We start from the raw sequence: 22981 nt of genomic DNA on the forward strand, positions 1-22981 counted from the left end.
AGAGCAGGTGAGGCTCACAGCAGCAGCCTGCAGGAGGGCTGCTCCCCACCGTCCCTCCGTGGCTGTGGTGTCAAGGAGCAGGATGGGGAACATCAGACCCCACTGCTGGTGGTTGCACAGGCAGAAACTACCAGACCACGATGGCTTTGAGCACACATTTTATGTTAGTCCAGAGCCTGTGAATTAGGAATGCATCTGAGGGTATATATATCTGCTTCCACAGCTGATTCTCTTCAGTCTCCTAAATACCTCCCCTGAGAATAGTTTATTTAGTTTAAAATTATCTTCAATATTAAACTAACCAGCTATAGAAAGGATTTTTTTTTCACTAGAAGAGCACTACTCTTCCTGCACACACTACTCGGACACATACCCATAAGCTGCTCTCAGTGGCTTCATGTGCAACTCATTTTACTATGTCAGATCTCAAACCACGTCTGCTTTAACACATCAACTGTGCAACAAACCAAACCAAGGGAAGAGTCACTAAAAATTGCCACTGCTGGCAGCACAACCCCTGTGTTTGCTTCTGGACACTGGCCCTGCTCGCCCCCTCAGCCCACCGTGAGCCCAGGCACTGCAAACGCTGGCTCACTGCTGGTTTAATCCTGGCACTAACAAGCCTTCCTCAAGCAGGAGAGACATCCTCTGCTCTGCTCATTACCATAAATCTACTGAGGAGACTGAAAGGGGTCTAAAAGCACACAGTAAATGGAAGGGCTGAGGGACCACGTGGCACATCCCCATGGAGCAGCAGAGCTGAGATGGCACTTCTGCCATGGGAGTGCTGGGCTATGAAACCTTTTGGGTCACTTGGGATTGGGTCTCAAATGGGGATGAGAAGAGGGGCTGCCCTGTGGCTTGGGGAGGGCTCTTTGGGACAAGCCCCAGTGTGTCCTATGCATCCAGATACATTCAGCCACTGGGTCAGTTCACCTTTCCCAGCTTGCTCAGGGCTGGGGCAGGTCTCGTACTTCGTCCCTCAGCACACTGGAGCCGGCAGCAAAGCACCAACGGGTGCTTTGGCTGGAGGTAAATAAGCCTTGCAGGCAGCTCCTGGCCAAAAGATAAGGCTGCATGCGGCTGGCAGGCTGCTGTGAGGCCTGTGCCGCTGGCCAAGGCCCCAGGGAACTGGTCAGGCCGGTTCCCAAACCCAGGGAAGCCCTGCCCACTCATGCACCCTGCCCTGCAGAGCAGTGCTGGGCCCGTGGCTCCTCCCGCAGCAGCCACCGACATCCCAGGACAGGCACAGCAGGACCTGTGCAAGGGCTGGACACCTGCAAAGCCGGCACACGAGGAATTTGCCTCCCCAAGGCACGATGCTCCTGCAGACCAGCCCCTGGCTGTGCTGGCACCCAGGACCCACCATGTCTGGGTGCTCCCCAGGGCGCAGGGGCCAGACTGCAGCACGGTCGCTCCGCTCTGCCCCCAGGCCAGCTCACAGCACAAACAGCCAGGAGAGCAGATGGTCTGGCTGGAGGGGAGGGAAGCAGTGCCAAGGACTCCCATGGCTTCCTCCCGGTACCCAGGCACAATGCCTGCCTGACCTCCATCCCTACCCCAGTGCTGGCAGACTTTGCCCCGCAGCAGTGCAGGCAGGTGACAGGCAGAATGTGAACATGCCTTGTCCCTGCCCATGCTGCACGGCTGCAGCTCCAGCACCCCTGATTCGGCTCCAGCAGGCACTCGGGTGCCCAGCTCCAGCCTGTCCACAGCACTCAGGATGCAGTGCAGCTGCATGGGGCTGACTCAAGCAGTTGGGTAGCAAGTCCTGTAATTGATGTCCTGTCCACAGCACAGCAGCTCAGCTGGTTTCGGGTAAACTGTGCTTGAAACTACCCCGCCCAGAAGGGCTGGGGCAGCCTGGGCGCCCAGCAGTTCTTGCAAGCACATTTGCAGGGTGTGTGTCGACCAGAGCTGGAGCATGTTGTGAAGGGCCACACTGGGGGAAAGCTCTCCCCTGGGATACCCTCTCAGCAAGGCACTGCCCTGCTCCACTGGGCATGTGTGAGGGGACACAGTGCTGTGGAGGCCTCCAAAGCCACACGGAGAGATGCACCAAGAGATGCTATGAGCAGCATGGAAGCAACAGAGAGCTCTCTGGTTCACAGGAATACTCCGATACATACAGCACCTTTCCAGGCAGGGAACAGGCTCAACTCAAGCTGGACTGGCCTAAACCTCCTCCACACATGAGGGTGTCCACAGGACAGCAGGGAAATAAGGGCAGGACTAGCAAGATGATGTTTATTCAACATAGTGCCCACTTGTCACACACCCCCAGGAAGCCCGGGGATACTAAATCAAGCAAGCTGCCTGCACAGACTTGTGGGAAGGTGTGAATTGCAGGAACCCAGAGCTGCAGCTCTCCCCTCCTGCCAGGCCAGGCTTGCATCACATCCACCATGCCTGAAGACCCCTCCACAGAGCAGCTGTGCAATGGGAGATGCAGGCTGAGGCTCGTGCAGCCTCAGCCCTTGCCATCCTTCTCACAGGGAAGAAGCATGCCCTGCTCCTGCCAGGCCCACCTGCAACAGGCTGTGCAGGGTGAGGATTTACAGGATTATTTTAATTACCAAGTTAAAATTACTCATTAGCTGTCACCCCACTGGCACTGTGGCAGGCATGAGGTGCCAGGAGGCAGGCAGCAAGCAGGGGCTGTCCTGGCTGCACAGGACTCACAGTAGGTATTGCTGCATGGCTGTTTAACCCTTGCCTGCCCCATGCCTGGCTCCAGACCAAAAGTGCAGCGAGGGCTCAGAGCAATAATCCTCCTAAGAGCTCATCTCCCATCCAGCCAGATCCTGCCACAGGAATGGCAGGAGACATGGAGAAGCCTGTCTCCCTGTTAGCTGGGAGTGGTTTGAGCAGAGCACCCTGAAAGCTGCCATGAGCTGTCTGGGGCAGAAGCAAGGCTGGGTGCCCATTATTTCCCAGCTCTCCAGTGGTCCTCAGCAGGTTGGCATGGCCAGCAGCCACCCTGGGCTCTGTAGAGACACCACTGCTTTCCAAAATGGAGCAGCCCTTGGAAGAGACACTCAAGTGTAGAGCACCTAGCTTAGGCAACCCAGTGCAAAAGCACCGCTCTCCCTGCTGCACCCTCCGGATTTCGTGGTGCTTCTACAGCACTTGCTCCCCTGGCCTCTGAAACACTGTCCTCAGAGGTGCTGCACAGCCCAGGCTGAGCCAACCCTCCCTGCACCCCATCCTGTGGGGATATACCATCCCATCTGCCTCCCACTGCTGGGAGCAAGGGAATGGAGGGGGCTGAGCCTTACCTGACATAGAGGGATCTCTTCTCACTTGTCCGGAGCGAGCCAGAGCCGGAGCTCATGCTGCTGTTCATCATCTGCTCCCTCAGGTCGTGGATCTTGGACTCAAAGCGGCTGTACTCTGTGGGGAAAGGGCTGGTCAGTGCAGGCAGAGCTGCCCCCACCCCGAGTGCCAAGAGAGGCCTGCCCATGAGGCATCTTGCCCATGAGCCTGCACACGAGGGAGGGCAAAGCTAAAGAGGTTACAGCACTCTGCAGGCATCCAAGCAGGGCATCTGGAACAGGCAGGGTACCAGCTGCTCCCAACCCACCCCAGACAGGCAGCTCAGGCAAGGGCTGCCAGACCTCCACGCTCCATGAGGGAACGGCTCGGCAGGGCTCAGCAAGCTGATGACCTACAGAGCAGTTCAAAACACGCAGAGAGAGTGAGAACCCCTCCAGGAGACCATCACCCACCAGCTGGAGCAGCAAAGCACGACCGCAGAAACTGGGGGGGTCCCCACCTACTGCTCTTTTGGTAGCAGAGCCCCTCTCCCCAGCAGGCAGGGGAGGCAAAACACAGCCCCTGCCCTTGGAAGGGGAGCAGGGAAGAGGAATTCACCTTTTGCTCCTACATCCCCACGGCAGAGACTTGCAGGAAGAGCTGGGGGACCCTCCAGAAGCTGCTGGCACCTCCCTGCCAGGAGGCTGGGCAGGAGCAGCCGCCACCCCAGCACCCGCCCCGCGGCAGCCCGACCTTCAGCCGGGTGTAAAGGTCGGGCAGACACACAGAGGGTGGAGGCACCGGCCTCCCTACCCAGGGCCAGCCCAGGAAAATTTGCCAGGTGAAAAACACCAGGCAAGTTGCTGGCAATGCCACAGCTCACCCCATCAGATGTCCCCTCATACCCCTGGGCATAACCTGCAGTTATAGGTGAGAGAGGACTAGCCTTATCTCTGCTGTAAGACTTGCCTAGAAAGCCTCAAAGACCACAACCCAGCAGTTTAGAGGTGGTTTGGGTTTTAATTTTGTGGAGGGGAACACAGCAGCTCAGCTGTGGAGGCAAGTGCTCGCTGCAGAGCAGAGCCCCAACCGAGCTGCATCACACGGGGGGAGCAGCAACACTGCTAAGACATGCTCCATGGGCTGTGTTTGGGAACCAGCCCCTCTCCCGTGGACTCTTGGTGCAGACAAATGTAGGGTTGGGGTTATGGGATGATGCAGCTGCAGTTTGGCATTTCCTGACTCTCCAATCGGACACGCCTGGGCATCCCTGTCCTGCACCCAGTTGCCAAAGATGCATTTTTACTTAAAGACTGGAAAAAAAAAAAGAAAGGCAAGACACACAAAAACTGCCACGTGGCACACAAAGAAACTCCCCATGAAGCCCCTTCCTCTGCTATGCAACATCCAAAGGTGCTGCAACACCAGGCAGGGACAGCTTCTTAATGTGGAGATCACCAGACCCTCAGCTGTCCCACACCAAAGGGCACCCACTGCCCCACCTGCCTTTCTGCCAGCAGAGGAAAACACAGAAGCAACAAGGCATGGGCAAGGCTTATTAAGAAAATTGAATTCTGACACCAAAGCAGCATCAGGGTTTTATGGAGCTCCCAGCAGAGGGAAGTGAGCTTCATCCCACTCCACACCTTTCGCCCTGCACAGCTCATTCTGCCCCAGGATGCTCAAAAGCTCCTATATCCCAGAAGAGCATCCGTCAGGAGTGGGTACAGTTGCTTCATAAAGCCTCTTTGGTACAGAAAGGCTATTTCCCCCAGGTGTAATTGCCCTGCCAGCTACTGCCTATGCACCCCCTGCATGCAGCCTAAGGGCAGAGCTCTCAAACACCCCCACCTTGGCTGGGGCATTACATGGAAAGGGACTTTCAAAATTTTGCTGGAGTGGCCATGCTCCTTGGGTGGGAAAAGCCCATTGGCATGACAAGAAGCACAAACCAGGCTGGTTGTGGCAAACTGAAGAAGGACACAGGGGCTGCTCTGGCTTTATCCTCTGGTAAGTGAATACAGTCCTGCCCTAGGAAGGGTCTCCCCAAGGAGACACCAACCCACACTTACCCCGACTGTGGGAGGGCACAGAACGGAGGAGCAGCAGCCCCAAAGCAAACCCACCACCTCCCTCCCAGAGCACAGGAGGCAAGGTTACCCCAGCATAGGGCATAGGATGCTCCCAGCTGCCACCAGCACCCTCTTCATGGCATGCTAGAACAGTCTCTGAGACAACTACCAGGAGAACACCCCCAGCCAGCACTGCTCCTGCCTTTGCTCCCCAGCTTTGAGCCACTTCACCTCTGCACGCTGGAAGATCTTCTGTGCAGCTGAAACCCTCCCAGGAAGCTTGCCCATGGCTCAGCAGGGAGGCAAGCCATGGCTGATCCCCATGGGATTGAGTGTTCAACAGGTTCAGGACACGCTTATCAAAACTGAAAAGTATGTAACAGGGGACCCGGCACCTCCTGCCGTGAGTGCCATCGAGGAGAAGGACGCCGTGCCGGGATGTTTGCTCTCCTCACTCAGCAGCTCGATAAAAACACCACTCTACCCTCCCACTGCTCTGCTCTTCCCAGGGTGTGGGTGCCCCTGGAGCTGGGACTGATTCTGCCCCGTGGGGTGAGCTCGGTGCTGGGAGCAGAACACAACTCTGCACCCCCGAGTGCAGACTGTAGACCTTTATCAGGGATCACCCGCCTGCCCCAAGGACCCCCAGAACCAGCATACGTGTGTGACACACCTGCAAACGTGCCCAGCACAGCCAACAAAGCAGTGGGGCTGCAGCTGATTTCTGGGCACCAGGAGACAGCACAAAGGAGAAGGTGCTGGTAGAGAGGGGAGCCGCACTGGAAAGAAACGCCTGAGCGTGCAGAAAGCCCTGCATACACATGTGCCCTGCTCTCTCTAGTATCCAAACCCTCTTACCCAGGCCCGGGCAGGCTCTGCTGGGCAATCAGCAGAGTCCAGAGATGCTCAGCCACAGGCTTCAGCCCAGCCACCTGCAAAAATTACCCACAGCTTCAGTCTGGCATTTTAGTGCTGGGTTAAAGTACAGACACCTCCCTCCACAGGCCCAGGCGAGCAGAAGGGAGCACAGCCCTTCTGGGAAAAGCTTGGAAGCTTTCAGAAGTCATTGCACAGCCCTGGCACTTCCCTTTGAGCAGCCAGCTCAGAGAAACGCCATCATGTGAGTTTTAGTATTTCCAGGTGAGGAATATCAAGGCTTTGTAGCAGGAAGAGGAATTGCCAAACCCGAGTGCTGGCAATAGCAGCAGGCAAAGGTCAGCAGGAGAAGTGCTCAGAGGGAAGGGACCTCACAAAAACTCAGAAGAACCATCACTCCTCCTCCTCCTCGATGGCATGCAGCAGGGGTCAAAGGCACTGCACCAGGCAGGACAGCAGCTCCTCCTTCTAGCCTTCCTTGGTTTGGTCTTTGCTTCTTTTCCCTACTAGTGCCTGGCAGGACACCACAGGGAGGGCCCCTTGCACCCTGAGACCTGCACAAGGTCAGACACAGAGCACACTTGCTCTCATCCAGCAGCCTAAGAGAAGCTCTACCCATGCTCAGGTATAGGAGACTGGTGCCATCCTCTGCCCCTGCTAACAGGGAGAAACTTCTCAAATCTCCTTTCCACCAGCATCTCTTCCTTTGGACATCCTACAATCCAGCCCTCCTGCTCTTCCCACAGCTGTGATGAATGTGGAAAAGGCAAACATTTGGGACCACACGTCCCCTTGAGGAGGCTCAGCCTCACGCACACCCAAGAGACCTTTCTCCATGGCTCCCAGGCCTTCAAGCCTCTGGAGCACCGAGAGCAACTTCCAAAATACAACAGCCTGTATTCCACAGCACCAATGCTGCCTTCTGGGATGGCTGCAGCCTGGGTGCTGGGTGCTGCTGCCCACACATGCCAGGAGCCATCCCAGACCCAGAAAGCCACCAGCTACACAGCATTGACATTTCCTCCTCGGTCTAAAGGGGTTTGAAAACATTTTGTCCTGTTTGACATTTAAAAACCACTCTTGGTTGGTGTCTTTGCCAAATCTCAAGTGGCAAAGGGAGCCAGAAATACAAGAACATTAAGTGCTTCCTGGAAAGAAAGAAAGAAAGAAGGAAAGAAAAAAAAAAAAGAGCCAAAACAAACAAACCCCACACCCACAGCACAGCCCTGAGCAGCACTAATGACTCCACGCCCCAGTGGCCTCTGCCACGGGACAGAGGAGGAACAGCAGGGACAGGGATCAGCAGGACGTTGCCCAGCGATGCCTCTGAGGAGGCACAAGACAAAGGGGTGGCACGCTGGCCTCCCTGGAGAGGACCAGAACCGCTGGTGGAGGAAGCCAGTGAGGCTCAGGAGAGACCCCTTTCCCAAGGGACGGGAATGGTGCATCCCGGCACATGTACGGTGCCAGTCGGGGCACGGCACAGCCCCGGGAGCATCCCCTGGCCCCTCGCTGGCTGGGGGAGGATCCTCCCAGCGCTCCCCCTCCCAGCCAGTGGGCCACTCTCCAGCGCTGCCGTCCAGGGGGGGTTCGGGCAGGCAGCTGCCAGCTCCTCCCTTCCCGCTGCCCCCGCTGCCCCCCGCGGGACCACCCGCCCCGCGCGGCCGCTGGAACCAGAGCCCGGCGCTCACCGCAGGCTCGCAGGTGCGATGCTCGGAGGTGGGGGCGAACCCCGACCCAGCCCCGCCCGCACGGCGGGTCGCCCCCAGCACGAGGGACCCCAGGGCACCCCCCCGGCCGCGGTGTGCCCCAGCCAGGCCCGCGGGACCCCACGGCGCCGGGCCTCGCGGCGACGCCCTGGGGCACGCAGAGCTCTCCCTCCTCCCCCGTGGAGAAGCCCGTCCCGCCGAGCCCGGTGGCGGCGGCGGTGCCGGGGGGCGGCCCGGCCCGGGTGCCGCGGGGGAGCTCACCTGCCGGCGGGGGGCGGCGGCCGCGGCCCCGCTCCCGCCCTGCCCTCACACAAAGCCGCGCAGGCACGGCCGGCGGGACGCCGCGGCCACGCCCCCTCCCGCCGCGCCGGCCAATGGGCGCCCGCCCCGCCCTCGGGCCCCGCCCCGCGCCAATCGGCGCCTCGCCCCCCGGCCCCCGCCCCGGCCCCCCGGCCCGCGCGCCAGCGACCGCCACGCCCCCTGATCTGCATGCCCCGCCCCCTCATCGCGACACCCCGCCCACCCCGCCCCGCCCCGCTCCGGTCTCCGTTCCCGGTTCCCGGTTCCCGGTTTCCCCGTGGCGGTACCTTCGGGCCGGTACTGCGCGATGATGGTCACCGTCTGCCCCGCCCGCTTCAGCGCCGCCGCCGCCTGCTCGTGGGTGGCGTTGCGGAGGTTCACGCCGTTCACCTGCGGGGAACAGAGCGGCTCCGCTGGACGGGACCGGACCGGCGGGGTGTGCCCTGTGTCTCGCTGCCCCGCTCCTGTACCGATAGCCATGGTACCCACACTCTCAGTGCCTCATCACCCTGCCACCGTGCCCCACTACTGGCACTTCCAGTACCGGCATCTCTATACCGACATCCCCGGTACCAGCCCCCGGCCCTCCCGGCCACCGGGGCTGCCCCCCACCGCAGCCATGTCCACACCCGCACTGGGCGTGCATCCCATCGAGCTGCGTCTTGCTGGGGTGGCAGGAGACAGGTGTCCTCCCGGGGCTGGGGGAGGCCATGGAGGGGCAGTGGATGCCCCACCTACTCACCGAGAGGATGCGGTCTCCCCTCCGCAGCTCCCCGCTGAGGTCAGCAGGGCCTCCAGCCAGGATGAAGGACACAAAGATCCCCTCACCGTCTTCCCCTCCAACAATGTTGAAGCCCAGGCCAGTGGAGCCTTTGTGCAGGATGATTTTCCGCGGCTCCCTGAAAGGACAGATAAGGGACAGGGAGACATCAGAGTGAGAAGCAGCAAAGCTGGTGACAGGCTTGTCTGTGTCCGGGCTTCCCAGCACATGGGTGGGGCTGGAGTCTTCTTCAGCCCCTCCGGCCAGGCTGAAGCATCACTGCCATCAGTTGGGCAGATGGGGAAAGGTTTTGGTGCTTTAATGGATGCAGGTGTCAGGATTTACCTCCAGGAACATGTGCCAGCACCCCAGGAAAAGTCTCCCACCATCCTTCCCTGTGGGGGAGTCCTGATGGGCTGAATTATCACTTAGCTCCAGGCAATCATCTCATAAGGAGCAAGAGGAGCAGGAAATGGATAGACAGAAGTGCAGGATGCCTTGTGAGGTCTTGATGAGCTCCTGCCCTGCCCAGACCCTGGAGTGAGCACAGCTTAACTCTCCCAACTCCCCCAGCTGCTCCTCTCTGTCCCTGTGCTTCCCACTAGGCACAGCATTCCGGTCCCCTGTCTCTGGTCACACTTGCTCCTGTGGCCTCGCTGCTGCCTGGAGGGGGACAGAGCTGGCTGTCCCCTGTAGGACATGGATGATGAGGCATTGATAGTGAACACTGAGGTGTGGCAGGCTCTGCTGGCAGCACTGCCGGGAAGCATGAGGGGCAGGAACGTTCAGAATGCTCTGTGCAATGACTGCCCCGCAATGCCTGTCTCTGCCTCCCAACAGCTGCTGGGCCAGTGGCTTCCCCACCCATACACAGGGTTTTTTCTGGAAGTGCTGAAAGGACAAAGCCTTTGCTCTACTGGTCCCTGCAGGCTTAACTCCTTCCTGCCCCTGCAGGCGTTGGCAGCACAGGGTCAGTTGGAAGGGGTCAGGGAGGGCTGCAGCTCTCAATCCCTCTGCAGCAAAGCTGTCCCTAGGGCTAGAGTTCTTCCAGGGCAAGAACTAGGTCAGATTTCTGGGTCTGCAAACCCTGCTTCCAACCAGGAGATGAACCTGCTCTGCCCTTTGGGTTTTGCTGCTGCCCAAGCAATGTGCAGGAACCACCATCCGAATTCAGTCTGAGGGGAAGCCCGTCCAGCACCCATGAGGACTAGACACTTTGATGGAAGGTAGAGAGATACAGGAATGAACAGAGGAAATGAAGCCTCAGACAGGTACCTCACAGCCAACAGACCCTCAGTGATGAAGGTGTCCTGCGGGGTCAGTGATGCACAAGAGGCTTTCAGCACTGTCCAGGGGTGGATGAGGAAGGTGCTGGCCCACCACAGGTTGTGAATCTATTGGGGAGCAGGGGGCTGTGGCTGGGCACGGTGGCCCAGTGGTGCCAGCCCATCTGCAGTGTGGCCCTCCACAAGGCAGCACCATCCTCTAGTGGCCACCGGCACGTGCTGCACCGGGGCCACTGCCGAGCCACCACTGTGCCATTGCCACTGCCAAGCCACAGGGAGCCACCACTGTGCCACTGCCAAACCATCACTGTGCCATTGTTGCTGCCAAGCCACTGCTGAGCCACTGCATAGACATCACTGTGCCATTGCCACTGGCTGTGTCCAGCCTAAGCTGGGCTGTTCTTTCCACTCTCTAACCTACCAATAAGAATGCTGGTACATGTAAGAAGGGACATCCTGATGGGATCAGTGTCCCTGGTGTGTTTTCTGAGTGCTGGGACTCAGTGCTTCTGTAGTGCAATGTAATGGCAGAAAGCACTGCTACTGCCTGTGGCATCATCCCCTAGTGCCCTGACAGCACAGGAGTTGCTACACCTGGTGAGGATGCAGCACCAGAAACAGGCTGTAGAACTGGCATCATTGGTGCCAAGACCATATGGGAGAGATGGTGTGTGGATGGTGTGTGGAAGCCAGTGCTGCACAGGTCATGGCATGCAAAGGCACCCAGCCGTGGCTGAGCACCAAGAAAAGAGAAATCCCTGTGACAAAGATGAGTGCAGCCACTCTCCAGGAGGACAGCAGACCTGACAGCAAACAGAAAGTCATGGTCTCCCATGCCAGCATCCACCACTGACGTGCAGAATGGGAGAATCCCAGCCAAAGCTATCTTCCACTGTGAACACAACCCCAAAAACAGCCTGAGACCTTATTCCAGATGCAGAGCCAGCCCTAAGACTAACTTGAGTGTTGGTCCTTAGAATACAGCCTAAGCCTACAGTCCTGGCCCTGGGGATACCAAATCCAGAGCAGGCTCAACACTGGCCCTAAGGCTGTGGCAAGCAGAGTGAAAGCTGTAAGCCTGGGCAAGCAGAGCAGGACCTGCCAGATCTCGCTCTCTCATTCTCAGCTTGAGGCTTTGAAGAAATTTTATACCACATTTAGGCTCAGAGCAATAATGTCTTTGTGCTCCTCTTTATTTCCTGGTTTCTGGAAACAAACCTGCATAAATGATTCTAGTAGGGCAAAGGGGGCTGTGGCAGGGCTGGGCAGGGGGCTGGCAAGCCCGGGGCTGGCAGCTGTTGAAATGGTACCTGTGTGCAGGTGATTTGGGATGTCAGTCTCAAGGAGTGAGGGAGGAGGAGCCCCACTTGTTTGCAAGGCTATGCTCCCCCCAGCCCTTCATCCCCAGCACAGCTCCACTTAGGGACATCCTGGGAGCCTGTGGCACTGCTGGCAGAGGACACCTTGTATTCCAGGTATTGTAAAACAAGCAGGAAAACTAAGCAGAAATGAAGATGAGTAAAGCTTGTGAAAGAGCAGGAGAGGGAATGGAGAGGGAGTGGATGCAGCAAGCCAGGGATTGACACAGCAGGTGGGTGAGCACAGAGCACATTGTGGGGGCCTAAAGCTTTGCACCGTGCACCTACAGGCTTTTGGCTGAGGCTCTGCACTGGCAGTGGGGATGAGGTCAAGCCACCACAGAGGGAAAGAGAGGAAAGGAGAAGCATCAGGGCTTAGGGGATGCTCATGCCTAGTACTCACCTGGTGAAGTCATCGTCTCCAATCATGTGCCGAGGAATAGGCGAGTATCGGGACGGAGTCACCTGGGTTGGGACGGGATAGGCAGGCTTGCTCTCAACGCTGCCCAGGTAGCCCAGACTGGAGTTATGGCTTATGTGGTTGTCAGCCAAGGCTGAGAAGGCTGCAGGGGAGGAGAAGGTCATCAGGAGCAGAAATCCATGCACAACGAGGACATGCAGACCAGCCCAGCATTCTTGCCCCCCAGCACACTCCGTGCCCCCCAGCCCCCGTGCCCAGCCCAGTGCGTACGTACTGCTGGCGTAGTCGGGGGGCGCGTACATGTCGTTGAGGTGGATGTTGCCGGGCTTGGCCACTTTCAGGTACACCATGTCAGAGGTGTTCTTCAGGGCAGCCACTGCCTCCTCGTGCCGCACGTCCTGCAGGTTTGTGTTATTCACCTGCCGGAGGGAAAGGGCTGGGTGAGATGGATGAGTGGGAGGGCAGGGACCAATGCAGTCCTGCAGGAGGGGAGCAGTTTTCCACAGGGTAGGTGCTGCAGTATCTCCAAAGACAGGGTCTCATCTCCTTGGGTTTGGCCCTTCTGCCTGCAGCCAGTATTGCTCCTGCCCCTCCCACAGCACCATCCCAGTGGGGACCCAAAGGAAGGGGCATGAGGCTGCTGACAGGAAGGGTGTTGGAGCTCAGGATGAGCACTGCAGCATGGTGGAGCCTGCCCAGCTTCACCTCACGGCTGGCTGTGGCCACGGGGCTTACCGCAAGCAGCCGGTCCCCGATCTGCAGGCGCCCGTCCTTTTGGGCAGCACCTCCCTCGATGATCTTGGTGATGTAGATGCTGTTGTCGCCAGGGATGTGCTGGTTCCCAATGCCCCCTGCAATGCTGAACCCCAGGCCTGAGGAGGAGTGAGAAGGCAGGTGAGGGACACGCAGATGGACAGAATCTCAGGCTGGCACATGGCCCCTCTGCCTTGCTGGACTTCTCACTCTGTCCCAAACTCAGCAGGCAATGGGCCACCCTGCAGCTGCCTGGAGCCAGCCCAGTCACCACTCACTGTGCTGTGGGTCTTTCCCATACCCTGTGCCCCACAGCATACCACACTGCTGGGCTACCCCGCAGCATCCTGCACTGCGGCAGTGCCACCTTGCATCCCACATGCCCCACGATGCTGCCCCGCATCTCCTGGCATCTCACACCGAGGGGTCACCCCATACCCTCCTGGGAGGCACCCCAGTCAAGCGAGCAGAGTGAGGGGCTCACCTTTGGGGCCCTTCATCAGGTTAACCTCCATGATGGTCTCTGGCGGGGGCTGCCGGCGCCGCACCACGAGCCGCACCACGGGGCCCGCTTCCTTCAGGGCCTCCACAGCTTTGCTGTGCACAACCTCGGAGACGTCCACGTCGTTCACCCGCAGCACGCAGTCGTTCACCCTGTGGGCACAGCGTGGCCCTGAGCTCTCCTGGGGAACCACCAGCCCGTGCCACCCTCCTCTGGTTACATCTGCCACCCTCCTCCAGATGCACAAAGGAAAGCTGCTCAAGCTGGCCAGATCCTGCCCTGCTGGGGTGAGAGCATGGTCCCTCCCAAAGCAGGAGGCAGTGGGGCTGGTCCTCATGGTGCAACCCTGGTGGAGGTGCGATATGAGAGGAAAGACTGGATCCTGCCCTGGGCTGTGGCTGGAAGGATGGGAGCAGGAACCTCGCACAGGGAGGGGAGGAGGGGTGGCTACAGACAGGAGGCTGGTGGCCAGGACGGAGGGGCATCCCTGTACTGAGAGGATCTAGCTGTGGGGAAGAGACACGGGGGGGCCAGGGCCCATGGCAGGGAAGGGGACTAGAGGGTCTGGGGTAGATCCTGGGTGACACCCTGATGGAGCTGCTCCCCCAGCCCTGTACTCACCCTAGACGGCCATCCATGGCTGCCGCTCCCCCGGGGATGATCTTGGTGATGAAGATACCCGGGTCATCCGGAACATGGGGGTTGTCGATTCCTCCCGCTATGCTGAAGCCGAGCCCGGAGTTACCCTGCGGGAAATCAAACGCCGCGTCTTTCCCCCATGGGCAACCACTCGCTGACGGCCCTCCCGGAATGGTTCCCCTCAGCTGCGGGACTGTTTGGGGTGTGGGAGCCCCGAGAGCATCCGTCCCACCCCAGGGTGGCTGGCCCAGGGGGCAGAGGGATGCGCGGCTGGAGGAGAGGCCAGCGTTCATCAGCCGAGCGCTCGGCGCAGCGTGGAGCGCTGAACAGATGGAGTGGGAGAGTGGGAGCCGCCGAGGACCTCCCTCACCACCGCGTCTCCACGGAGAGACTCTGAGGCAGGCTGGGGAAAGAGGAGGTGGTCCTTGGCGGAGAAAACCTCCCCTTGCTGGCTGCTCCCCAGGAGGAGAGACTGACGCCGCAGCCGCACGGACCAGCGGGGATTGTGCCAGTCACTAGCATCCCACCCCTGCCTCCCTACACCCCTGGGATGTAGCCCTGGCACAGAGCCAAGCTGGGGGACCAGTGATGCTGGTGCCAAAATTTGCAGGATTGGGTGGAGGTGGCTATCAGGATGGAGTGGGGTCTCCAGTTACGCCTCCTCTTCCTCACACACATGCTTGGAGCATCACTTGAGCTTCTCCTGCTGGAGTATGCCTGGGGGGAATGCAGAGGCCACAGCTCATCTCCAACCCATTCCCGCAACATCTCAGGACTGAGTGGCTGTGGCCCTTTGCCGCCTCTCCCACTTGCAGGATCCTCATTAGTGACACACTCACAGGCGTTGCTTCCAGATCCATGCTTGATACAAGTGGACAATTCCTGCTTTTTTTGCTCTGCCTTGAAAATCAGATGGCTCCTAGTCTTGTTTTCTCATGCAGAAGAGCTAACACTTAGTCACATACTATCATGCCTGCTTCTCATACACAAGTGGGCTCAGGCCAAGCATTCCCCTGGCTGCCCACAGCCTCAGTGCTTGGTGTTAGATGATGGGGTGCTCTGCCCTTCCAGGGGAGCTGTGGCCAGGAGGGCCACACTGGAGCTCAGGCTCCCTGGGATCACTTAGCACCAACAGCCAGCTGGGGCTTGCACTTCTCCCCAGCAATCTGGTCCCAGCATCAGCTCCTGCAGTGATGCAGAAGTCTCTGCTCTCACAATTTGACACTCATGACACAGCACCAGGAGCCACCAATGCCTCTCACTGTGCAATGCTCCTGGATACTTTCCCGCCAGCTGGAATTTGGCTGGCATGTGACAAGGAGGCACTCAACAGCAAAGGGCCTGGGGCCGCTCTCTTTTCTCCAAGATAGATTCTGGTTACCCTGTGTGCAACTCAAAAAAGCTCCTTATTGTCACAGAGACCCAGCCTGGGCACAGCAAGGCAAGTGAGACTGCAAAATGATCTCATTTGTTGTGCCTGTCCTTTGTTAGCTACAACACCTGGAAATCATCTGGGAGGTGTTAATTTTTATTTTGATAAACCTCAAAATGCAGTTCAAGGGATTTCTTAGCTGGCATCAGGGTTGATGCAGACACAGGGGTAGTTCCTGCAGAGGACACATGTATGGTGGGTAAACCCAAAGCCATGTCCCTGTGCAGATGGTGTTTCCTCAATTATTGCCCCCAAAATGCTGCTGCATTTACCCTTGCATTTACAACAAAGACAAGGATTAATGACAGTCACAGACCAGCAATTTTGGGGTACACTGAGGAAACCAAACTTCCCAGCAAGGGGACAGCCTCACCTGCAGGCACCAGGGTGCTTCTCCTGCATTAAGAAAGGGTTGTTGGATCCCACTGGGGATAAACTGAAGGGAAAGGACCTGAGTATGGTCCATGCTGATCCTGGCTGCTAATCACTGAAATTTTCTCATGCTGTTGGAGAGGGAATTGCTGCCTGGGGCTTTAAAACGAGGGCATCAATAAGTGTGGGGCATCAATGGGGGCCTCTCTGTGTGGTCCTGCCAGCTCTCCCCATGTTCCCTCAGCCCCGAGGACAGAGGATGCTCTGAAGAATCCCTGAAAATGAGGCTTTTGCCTCTACCTTGGGCCCGGAGCAAGAATTGCTTAGCCCAAAAAGGAAGGATCCCCTGGGCTGGTTTCGTCAGGCATGCCGGGGAAGCGGTGGGTGAGGCGGCAGCCCCAGATAACCTTCCGTCCACCCACCTCCGTGATGCAGAGCCAAGGGAAGGAGGGAGATGACTAAAGGCAGAGAGGAACAGAATAATGAGCGATGCGTCTCCCCCTGCAATGCTGGCCACGCGGCGAGGCTGGCACGGCTCTGAGGAGGAGGCAAGGTGTGCCGTGGAGCGCCGTGGGCAGCCTCCCACCCCGGCCATCCCGTCAGCAGGGCTGTGCCTGCCTCTTGGAGTAAACCTTGGGCCTGCTTTTCCCACTCCCTGTCCATCCCTCCATCCCACTCACTTCCTGGGCACCAAGGGAAAGCCCTCCCTGCCCTCTGTGGTGTTGGCTTGCCCCTGGGTAAACCCCATATGTGGGGGGAGCTGAGTTTAGCAGAGGATGCCATCACCTCTGTGTTGCCAACAACGAAAAGGCTTCAGCAGAAACTTCTCCCACTGTGGCTTGTTTTACTATAAAACCTGTTCTTGCAGCTTAGCATCCCAAGGCTGTGTAGCCCAGAGCAGTGGGCAGTCTGGTGGCGGGGTGGCATCCGTCCCCTGTGCCCAGCTGTGGGGTGCACCTACCTGAGTGCCAGCACAAGCAGAGCTCCCTGCACCTCCGTTTGCTGGCAAAGGCAATGACAAAGAGCCTCCTCCACTGCACTGATGGTTTGTGTGGGTGGGGGTGTGAGAGAGGGAGGCAAGGGAGAAGCCCTCCTCCCTGCCTTCTGGAGGGGTCTGCAAGGGGAGAGGGGAGCAGCAAGCCCACCTCTCCCCGTGCTGCAGGGCCAGGCAGGCAAAGCAACTGCGACACCTGCAAAAACCTCCAGAGAGAGCAGGGAGCAGCGACCAACCCCTCCCCATCAGCTGGTGCAGGGATGCCTGGGGGGCTGGCTGTGCTGGTGGGTGGGTGAGTGGGAAGAGGCAGCAAAGACTGCTGGCGGGTGAGTAAAGAGTACTTACCCTTTCCAAGACGATCTCCTCATATTTGAACATCCCATCACTGCCATTCATCTGGAGAGAGGGAGACAGCGTGTTACGACTATGTGCTGGTCCTTGGGGAATTCATTTTTCCCCTCTGACAGCTGAATATGAAGAATCCAACCAAAAAGCTGCACCATCACCGCTGAAAAAACCTTAAATGCAACTGCTTGAGCCTGCCCTGGAATTAAACCATGTGCTGCTTTTCTTCCTGGGTATGAGCCAAAGCCCACTGACTTTAATGCACTTCAGTGCAAAGCCTTTATTCTCCCAGCTCATTTCTTCAGCCGTGAAAAGGAACTCAACTGAAGGCACAAAAGGAAATAACACCTTTGTTACGCGGCATATAATTAACCTCAGGAATTCACTGCTGGAGGAAAGGAAGAGAGGGGGTCGGTCCATTTAAAAGAAAAAAATGTCTGTACATAATAACATAATAAACACCTTTAGCAGCTTATATTTTTAAAATCTTTTAGTAGCATGATTGTATTAACGGAAAATTCGGAATAATTCATTCTATGAAATTAGTTGGGTGCAAAGGAAACAAGGTGTGAGAGTGGGGCACAGCGAGAGGTGAAAACATCGTGCTGCCCTTATACACAAAAATGGTGTAGCCTGTCTCAGTGCTGTACACCATACTGATCCCCACACTTAAAGGTCTTCCATACTCAGTGTTAAAGCAGAGCTCTCAGAAACATAATGGATACAAACAAAAGGGATGCAACTGTAGGCTCTAAAATGGTAAATGTACAGTCAAAAAAAATCCATTTTTCTCATAACCAGCCATACACAGGAAAACAAGGCAGCAGGTTCACTCCACGTCATCAGGATCAGACCATAAACAGCTGCTAACGTCCAAAATTTAACAAGATTTGCAAAGCAATTGGCTATTGGAGCATCCAGAGCTGTTACACTCAACAGCAACAGTTTTCATAGAATATCCTGAGTTGGAAGGGAACCATAAGGGTCATCAAATCCAATTCCTGGCCCTGCACAGAACAGCCCCAAGAATCCCACCATGGGCCTGAGAGTGTTGTCCAAATGCTTCTTGAGCTCTGGCAGCCTTGGGACTGTGACCACTGACCTGGGGAGCCTGTTCAGTGCCCGACCACCATCTGGGGGAAGAACCTTTTCCTGAGATCCAACCTAAACCTCCTCTGACACAGCCTCAGGCTTGGGTCCTGTCACTGGTCAGCAGAGAGCAGAGATCGGTGCTGCCCCTCGTCTTCCCCTCGTGAGGAAGCCACAGGTCCCGATGAGGTCTGTCCTTAGTCTCCTCCTCTGGCTGAACAAGCCAGGTGACCTCATCCTTTCTTCATATGGCTTCCCCTATAGACCCCTCACCACCTTTGTAGCACTCCTCTGGATGCCCTCTAATAGCTTTATATCCTTCTTACATTGTGGTGCCCAAAACTGCCCCCAGCACTTGAGGTGAGGCCACCCCAGCGCAGAGCAGAGCAGGACAATCCCCAGAGCAGGATCCCTGATAGCCTCAGAGGGACAGGGACACATGGCCAGTGCCACCTTCTGCCACAGTGCTGCCCTGGGCTGTGCTCCTGAGGGCAGAGGGGCATCGCTTCCCTCGCCACAGGTTCCCCCTCCTGCATGAGTTGCCTTTCCCTCCTCTCGTCCTGCCGTCCTGACTAATCCTAAGTGCAGCCGGCTCACTGGCCCGTGCCGCCCTCACAGCCTCTCTCAGCGCAGCCCTCGGGCTCAGCTCATCCCTGCAGTTGGTATCCCGGTGCGTGGGGCGCGGCGTCGCCTCTCTCCAGCTTTCCAGCGACTCAGATTCCTGGCACCCTTTGCTACTACACACATTGTCCTCTCTGCTTTGGCATTCAGCACAGTTGCCACACAGCCAGCCATATGCACACCCACGGCCTCGGAGGAACAGTGTACACATCCCTACAGGATGGGGATCTGCAGAAAACTCTGACAATCTGTGAGTCGTGGCGAGAGCCAGCAGCATGCGAGCTGGCAGGCGCCCGGGGTGCACAGACACCCCAGCACTCAACCCCGTCAGGCACCCCGCTGCCAGGCAGGGGGGCCGGGGGCATCCCCAGTCCCCAAACCTCAGGGCTGCCAACGCTGAGCAGTGTTTTGCACTGCTCCCTGTCAGCCAGCAGTGTCGGCGCTCGCTCAAAGTGGTGTCTGCTGGGAGCAGCCTGCTCTGGCCAGGCACGTTGGGGTCAGCCAGGCCTGACCACAAAGTTTCAGCTCTGATTGTGTTTCCAAAATCCACGCAACGAAATGCCAGTTAATTGTATAAGGAAGCCAAATGAAGAACTTAATATATACCACGTAACCAAGGGAACGAGCCAACAAAGCAAACGTTCCAGTGTCGGAAAATCAAATAGCAGTCACTCGCTGACGGCAAAAACCTCCCCATGACACCCATCGGAGCTGCCATGGCCTGGCTCTGCCACAGGCTGTTCCTCCTGTCTTTTGTCAGTGCCCTGTGCTCCTCCCCAGCTCCTGTTTGGGGCTGACTCAGCGCTATGGGTTTGGTGGGAAGATCCTGGCTCCATCACCCATAGGCAGGGAGAGCACACTCCACCCTGCTCTCCTCTCCTCATGTAGCACCTGCAGAGCTGACAGGGGTGTCAGGGGTTGGACAGGTACTGAATCAGCTGTTCCCTGCCTATTCTGATCCTAAGAATCACCTGATTCCTCATGGAAAAGAGTAATGGTATTTTTTTCCAAGCCCTTCCCATGCAACAAGCCCACCTGAGGGCTCAGGAAGAGGCGCCTTTGCTGGCCTTCACTTCCCCGTCGTGTTTTGAGCAGCAGGGAAATAGTTACCAATGACGGCATTTAGATCATCAACAGAAGGCTGCAGAGTTAACACTCATTTGATAAACAGAAGAGCACACACCTTCCAGAGCTACTGCAAGCTGTCTGCAGGCTCCGCCGGCCAACACCGCAACAGCGCACGCGGAACACGCTCTGCAATTTGCTGGAGAGTCAGGATTTGGGGGTGGGTTTTCTGGTTCTTTTCTTTTGGCTTTTTTTTTTTTTTTGGGGGGGGTGGTGGTGGTGGTGGCGTTCACTTGTTTTTTAAATAAAAAAGAAGGCCAAATTTAGAAGACTAAGATGGGGTTCCTCAAATGCAACCTGAATAGCCCACCAGGCTGCAGGAGAAAATAACCTGCAGGAAGGGTGACACTGCCCACAGCCCCTTTCAGAGCAGGATCTAGCCCACACCCTGTGGTTAGGGATGCCATGGGGACAAGCACTGGGACCTGCTGGTGGAACAGATGTGTATCAACATAATGAAGAGGGTCCAAAGGCTGGAGAGCCAGCCCTTGGTGGTGCCAGGCAGAGCTGGGGGTGGAGGGCACCTGGTGATGCCCCACGCCCGCTCTAGAAAGAGGAAAGGGGAGCAGCAGGAGCAATGGGCATGTCCCTGCTGGCATGGGCACCGACACTGCTGGCGAGGGAGAGCTCTCCCTGCCTGCACATGGCAGGGGGCCCAGGAAAATAGGTCAAGAGCTCCTTCCCTTCACCTCCCTGCATCCACATGTCCTGCCGCAGCACTGAGACCTACTGACTTGCTTCCAGCTAACCCCTGGCTTCAACCCCTGGTGTACATTGCCCACGGTGTTGGCCTTGTGCACAGAGTATATAAATGTCCTAAATGCCCTATTTCTGGTCAGCCTTTTGCCAGAGGGCCGTGAGGGCCAACCTGCTGAGCCTGGGCAGAGGGAAGGGGTTTGCAGTGTGACAGCCCCAGCAACAGCTGGGAGGACTGTGCAGCCACACTGTCTGCAGGAACTGGCAGTGGGATGCGCTGCTGCCAGCACTTGGGACCAAAGCATGAGGGTGGCAGTTTAGTTTTGATTTTTTTCTGGTTTTTTTTCAGGCTTACAAGCAAGTTTGCCCTACTCAATGGCCATCTCTGCTGTCTCCCACCCTGCAGAGACCACGACTGGGGACCCCAACAGCAGAGTCAGCACTGCTGACTCCCCGCACAAGAAGGCTGCCTCTGTGTTAATTGGTGGCAGAGCCTTGGGCTCCTGTGGTGCTCATGGGCTGGGATCAGGCCTGGGAAGCACTTTGCTTCCTCACACCTGGCTTTTAGAAACTGAGGAGGTGATGGCACCTCATTGCTTGGCTCCAAGGACCCAGACTCTGAAACCATCAACTCCTCAAGGGCTTTGGAGTGACCTTCCCTGCTCACTTTGGGACTGCCTGGAAGCAAGAAGTTGTTTCAGCTTTAGACAGGCTGCTCTGAAATGCAGAGACCCCATCTGCCATGGGAACTCTGTTTCCGATTCTCCATCTCCCTGCTATGGACCTGTTGGGCAAAATACAGGGTGGAAACTGTGAGCAGTGACCTTGGGGCTTGCGTGGGTGATCTCCCCAGGCACCCATCCTTATCCTTCAAAGGATGGTTTTAATACTGCAGGCATTTTATAATGGTTTATTTGTGTTTTTACACTGTGGGGGTGCTGGGTTTTGTACAAGCCACAGGCAACAGAGCTGAGCCCCAGCCACTCCAGTGCTACGGTGCTGCTGGTGCTCTTGGGGATGGAAGTGGGTGGACAGGGACATTGAAATGCAGAACAGACTTCTTGATAAACAGTCGGGGCCAAATCCAGCCCAGCAGCTAGTCCAATGCAATCAATGGAGCTAGAACAGGAAGGAACTAGACTACATCCATCTGTTTATCATTACAGAAAGCATTGAATAGTTAAGTAATTAAAGACTGGAAGATGTGACTTTAACCCTTCCAAATACACCCGGTACCAACAGGCTTCAGCTTTTGGGTTTGTGAAAAAACATGCTCACTGATTTGGCATTTTGGATTTTGCAGCAAGCTCCTGGTGTGGCTCCTTTGCTGACCTTATAAACTGCTGAGGTTTTGAGGGGGTGTTTTCTCTGGAGCCTGAGGAATCCAGCACTCCAGAGAAGGAAAAGATGGAGCAGGGCTCGTTTCTCTCCTGGTATAACATGAAGTAGGAGGCAAGAGGGTTTCCAGGCTGGAGACTGAAAGGAATCAAAGTGAGGTGTCTCCCCTGCCCTGGGCACAGGCTCCTCCAGGCACCCCAGGCACACACCTGGGTACAGAGCTGGTGGTCCCCACTCTGCCCAGAAAATGACAGCCACAATCTGCTGGCCTTTTGACCCCTGCAGGACAGTCCCTCCTGGCATGTGCTGCTGAGGATGGATGGATGGGATCAGTGACTGCCATCCCCAGGGTGATGCTGGTGCCTGTCAGGGCTGCAGAGCACCCCCTGAAACACGGCCAAACCCACCCTAGGGGCTGCAGGAAGGGAGCTCCCATCCAGCACAGCAAGAAAGAGCTGCAGCAGGAAGAAGGTATGGACAGGGATATAGAGGTGGAGGGAGAGGGAAGGATATGAGTTAATGAGCTGGAGTAGAGGGAGGCAGTCAGGAGGGCAGGAAAGTGGAGTCCACTGCCGTGGAAGGAGGTGTCTGCTGCCCCCCAGGTGGGCACCCTGCTGTTGGCTTCTGCAGGGCTTGGGAACCTGCCTGGGGAGATAATTAAATCACATAGCCAGGGCTGTAGAGGTCTGAGCCAGGCCTCCCTTCCTTTCTGTAGCCCTGCCCAACCAGCCCAGCACAGCTCTAATGTGTGCTGACCCCACCACAGGCTGTGGGCTGAGATCTGCAGTTCTCTACGAGGAAGATTCAATCCCCAGAAGTCCCCTGCAGCCCTCTACCATGACTCCAAAGACAAACCCATCCCAGCTCTGAGTCCTGGTGCCTCTTCATTAATGTGGAAGGTAGCTGAAGTTTCATGTACCAGAAGAAAACCAGATGCAAAGCATCCAGCCCTGTCAAGCTGTTAACTGGGCTCCCTTTGGGCAAATGAAAAGGGGAGCACCCCACAAGTGTGGAACCAGTGCTGCTGGCCAGAAACCC

At 57.2% G+C, this 22981-nt stretch overlaps 1 protein-coding gene across 13 annotated transcripts in view; it reads right to left on the reverse strand.

The window, feature by feature from the left end:
• Positions 1–22981, reverse strand: part of DLG3 (discs large MAGUK scaffold protein 3) — a 76048-nt gene that overhangs the window by 12924 nt on the left and 40143 nt on the right. For 7 of the 13 annotated variants that reach the window (XM_051792151.1, XM_051792140.1, XM_051792187.1 and 4 more), the window contains 9 exons: positions 17075–17125; positions 13914–14038; positions 13275–13444; positions 12773–12909; positions 12312–12456; positions 12020–12179; positions 8955–9111; positions 8500–8602; positions 3279–3393 (listed from right to left, as the gene is read on the reverse strand). In XM_051792151.1, coding sequence (XP_051648111.1) covers positions 3279–3393; positions 8500–8602; positions 8955–9111; positions 12020–12179; positions 12312–12456; positions 12773–12909; positions 13275–13444; positions 13914–14038; positions 17075–17125 — 1163 coding nt within the window. Of the gene's footprint in view, positions 1–3278; positions 3394–3728; positions 3839–3873; positions 4016–6185; positions 6210–7894; positions 7918–8173; positions 8274–8499; positions 8603–8954; positions 9112–12019; positions 12180–12311; positions 12457–12772; positions 12910–13274; positions 13445–13913; positions 14039–17074; positions 17126–22981 lie in introns of those variants that run through there. The other 6 variants (XM_051792233.1, XM_051792212.1, XM_051792251.1 and 3 more) reach the window with 6 other exon arrangements.

The sequence above is a fragment of the Manacus candei genome, unplaced genomic scaffold, assembly GCF_025592945.1.
Source record: "Manacus candei isolate 608988 ecotype Guabito, Panama unplaced genomic scaffold, ASM2559294v1 h1tg000003l, whole genome shotgun sequence".
In the NCBI taxonomy this organism is placed as follows: Eukaryota; Metazoa; Chordata; class Aves; order Passeriformes; family Pipridae; genus Manacus; species Manacus candei.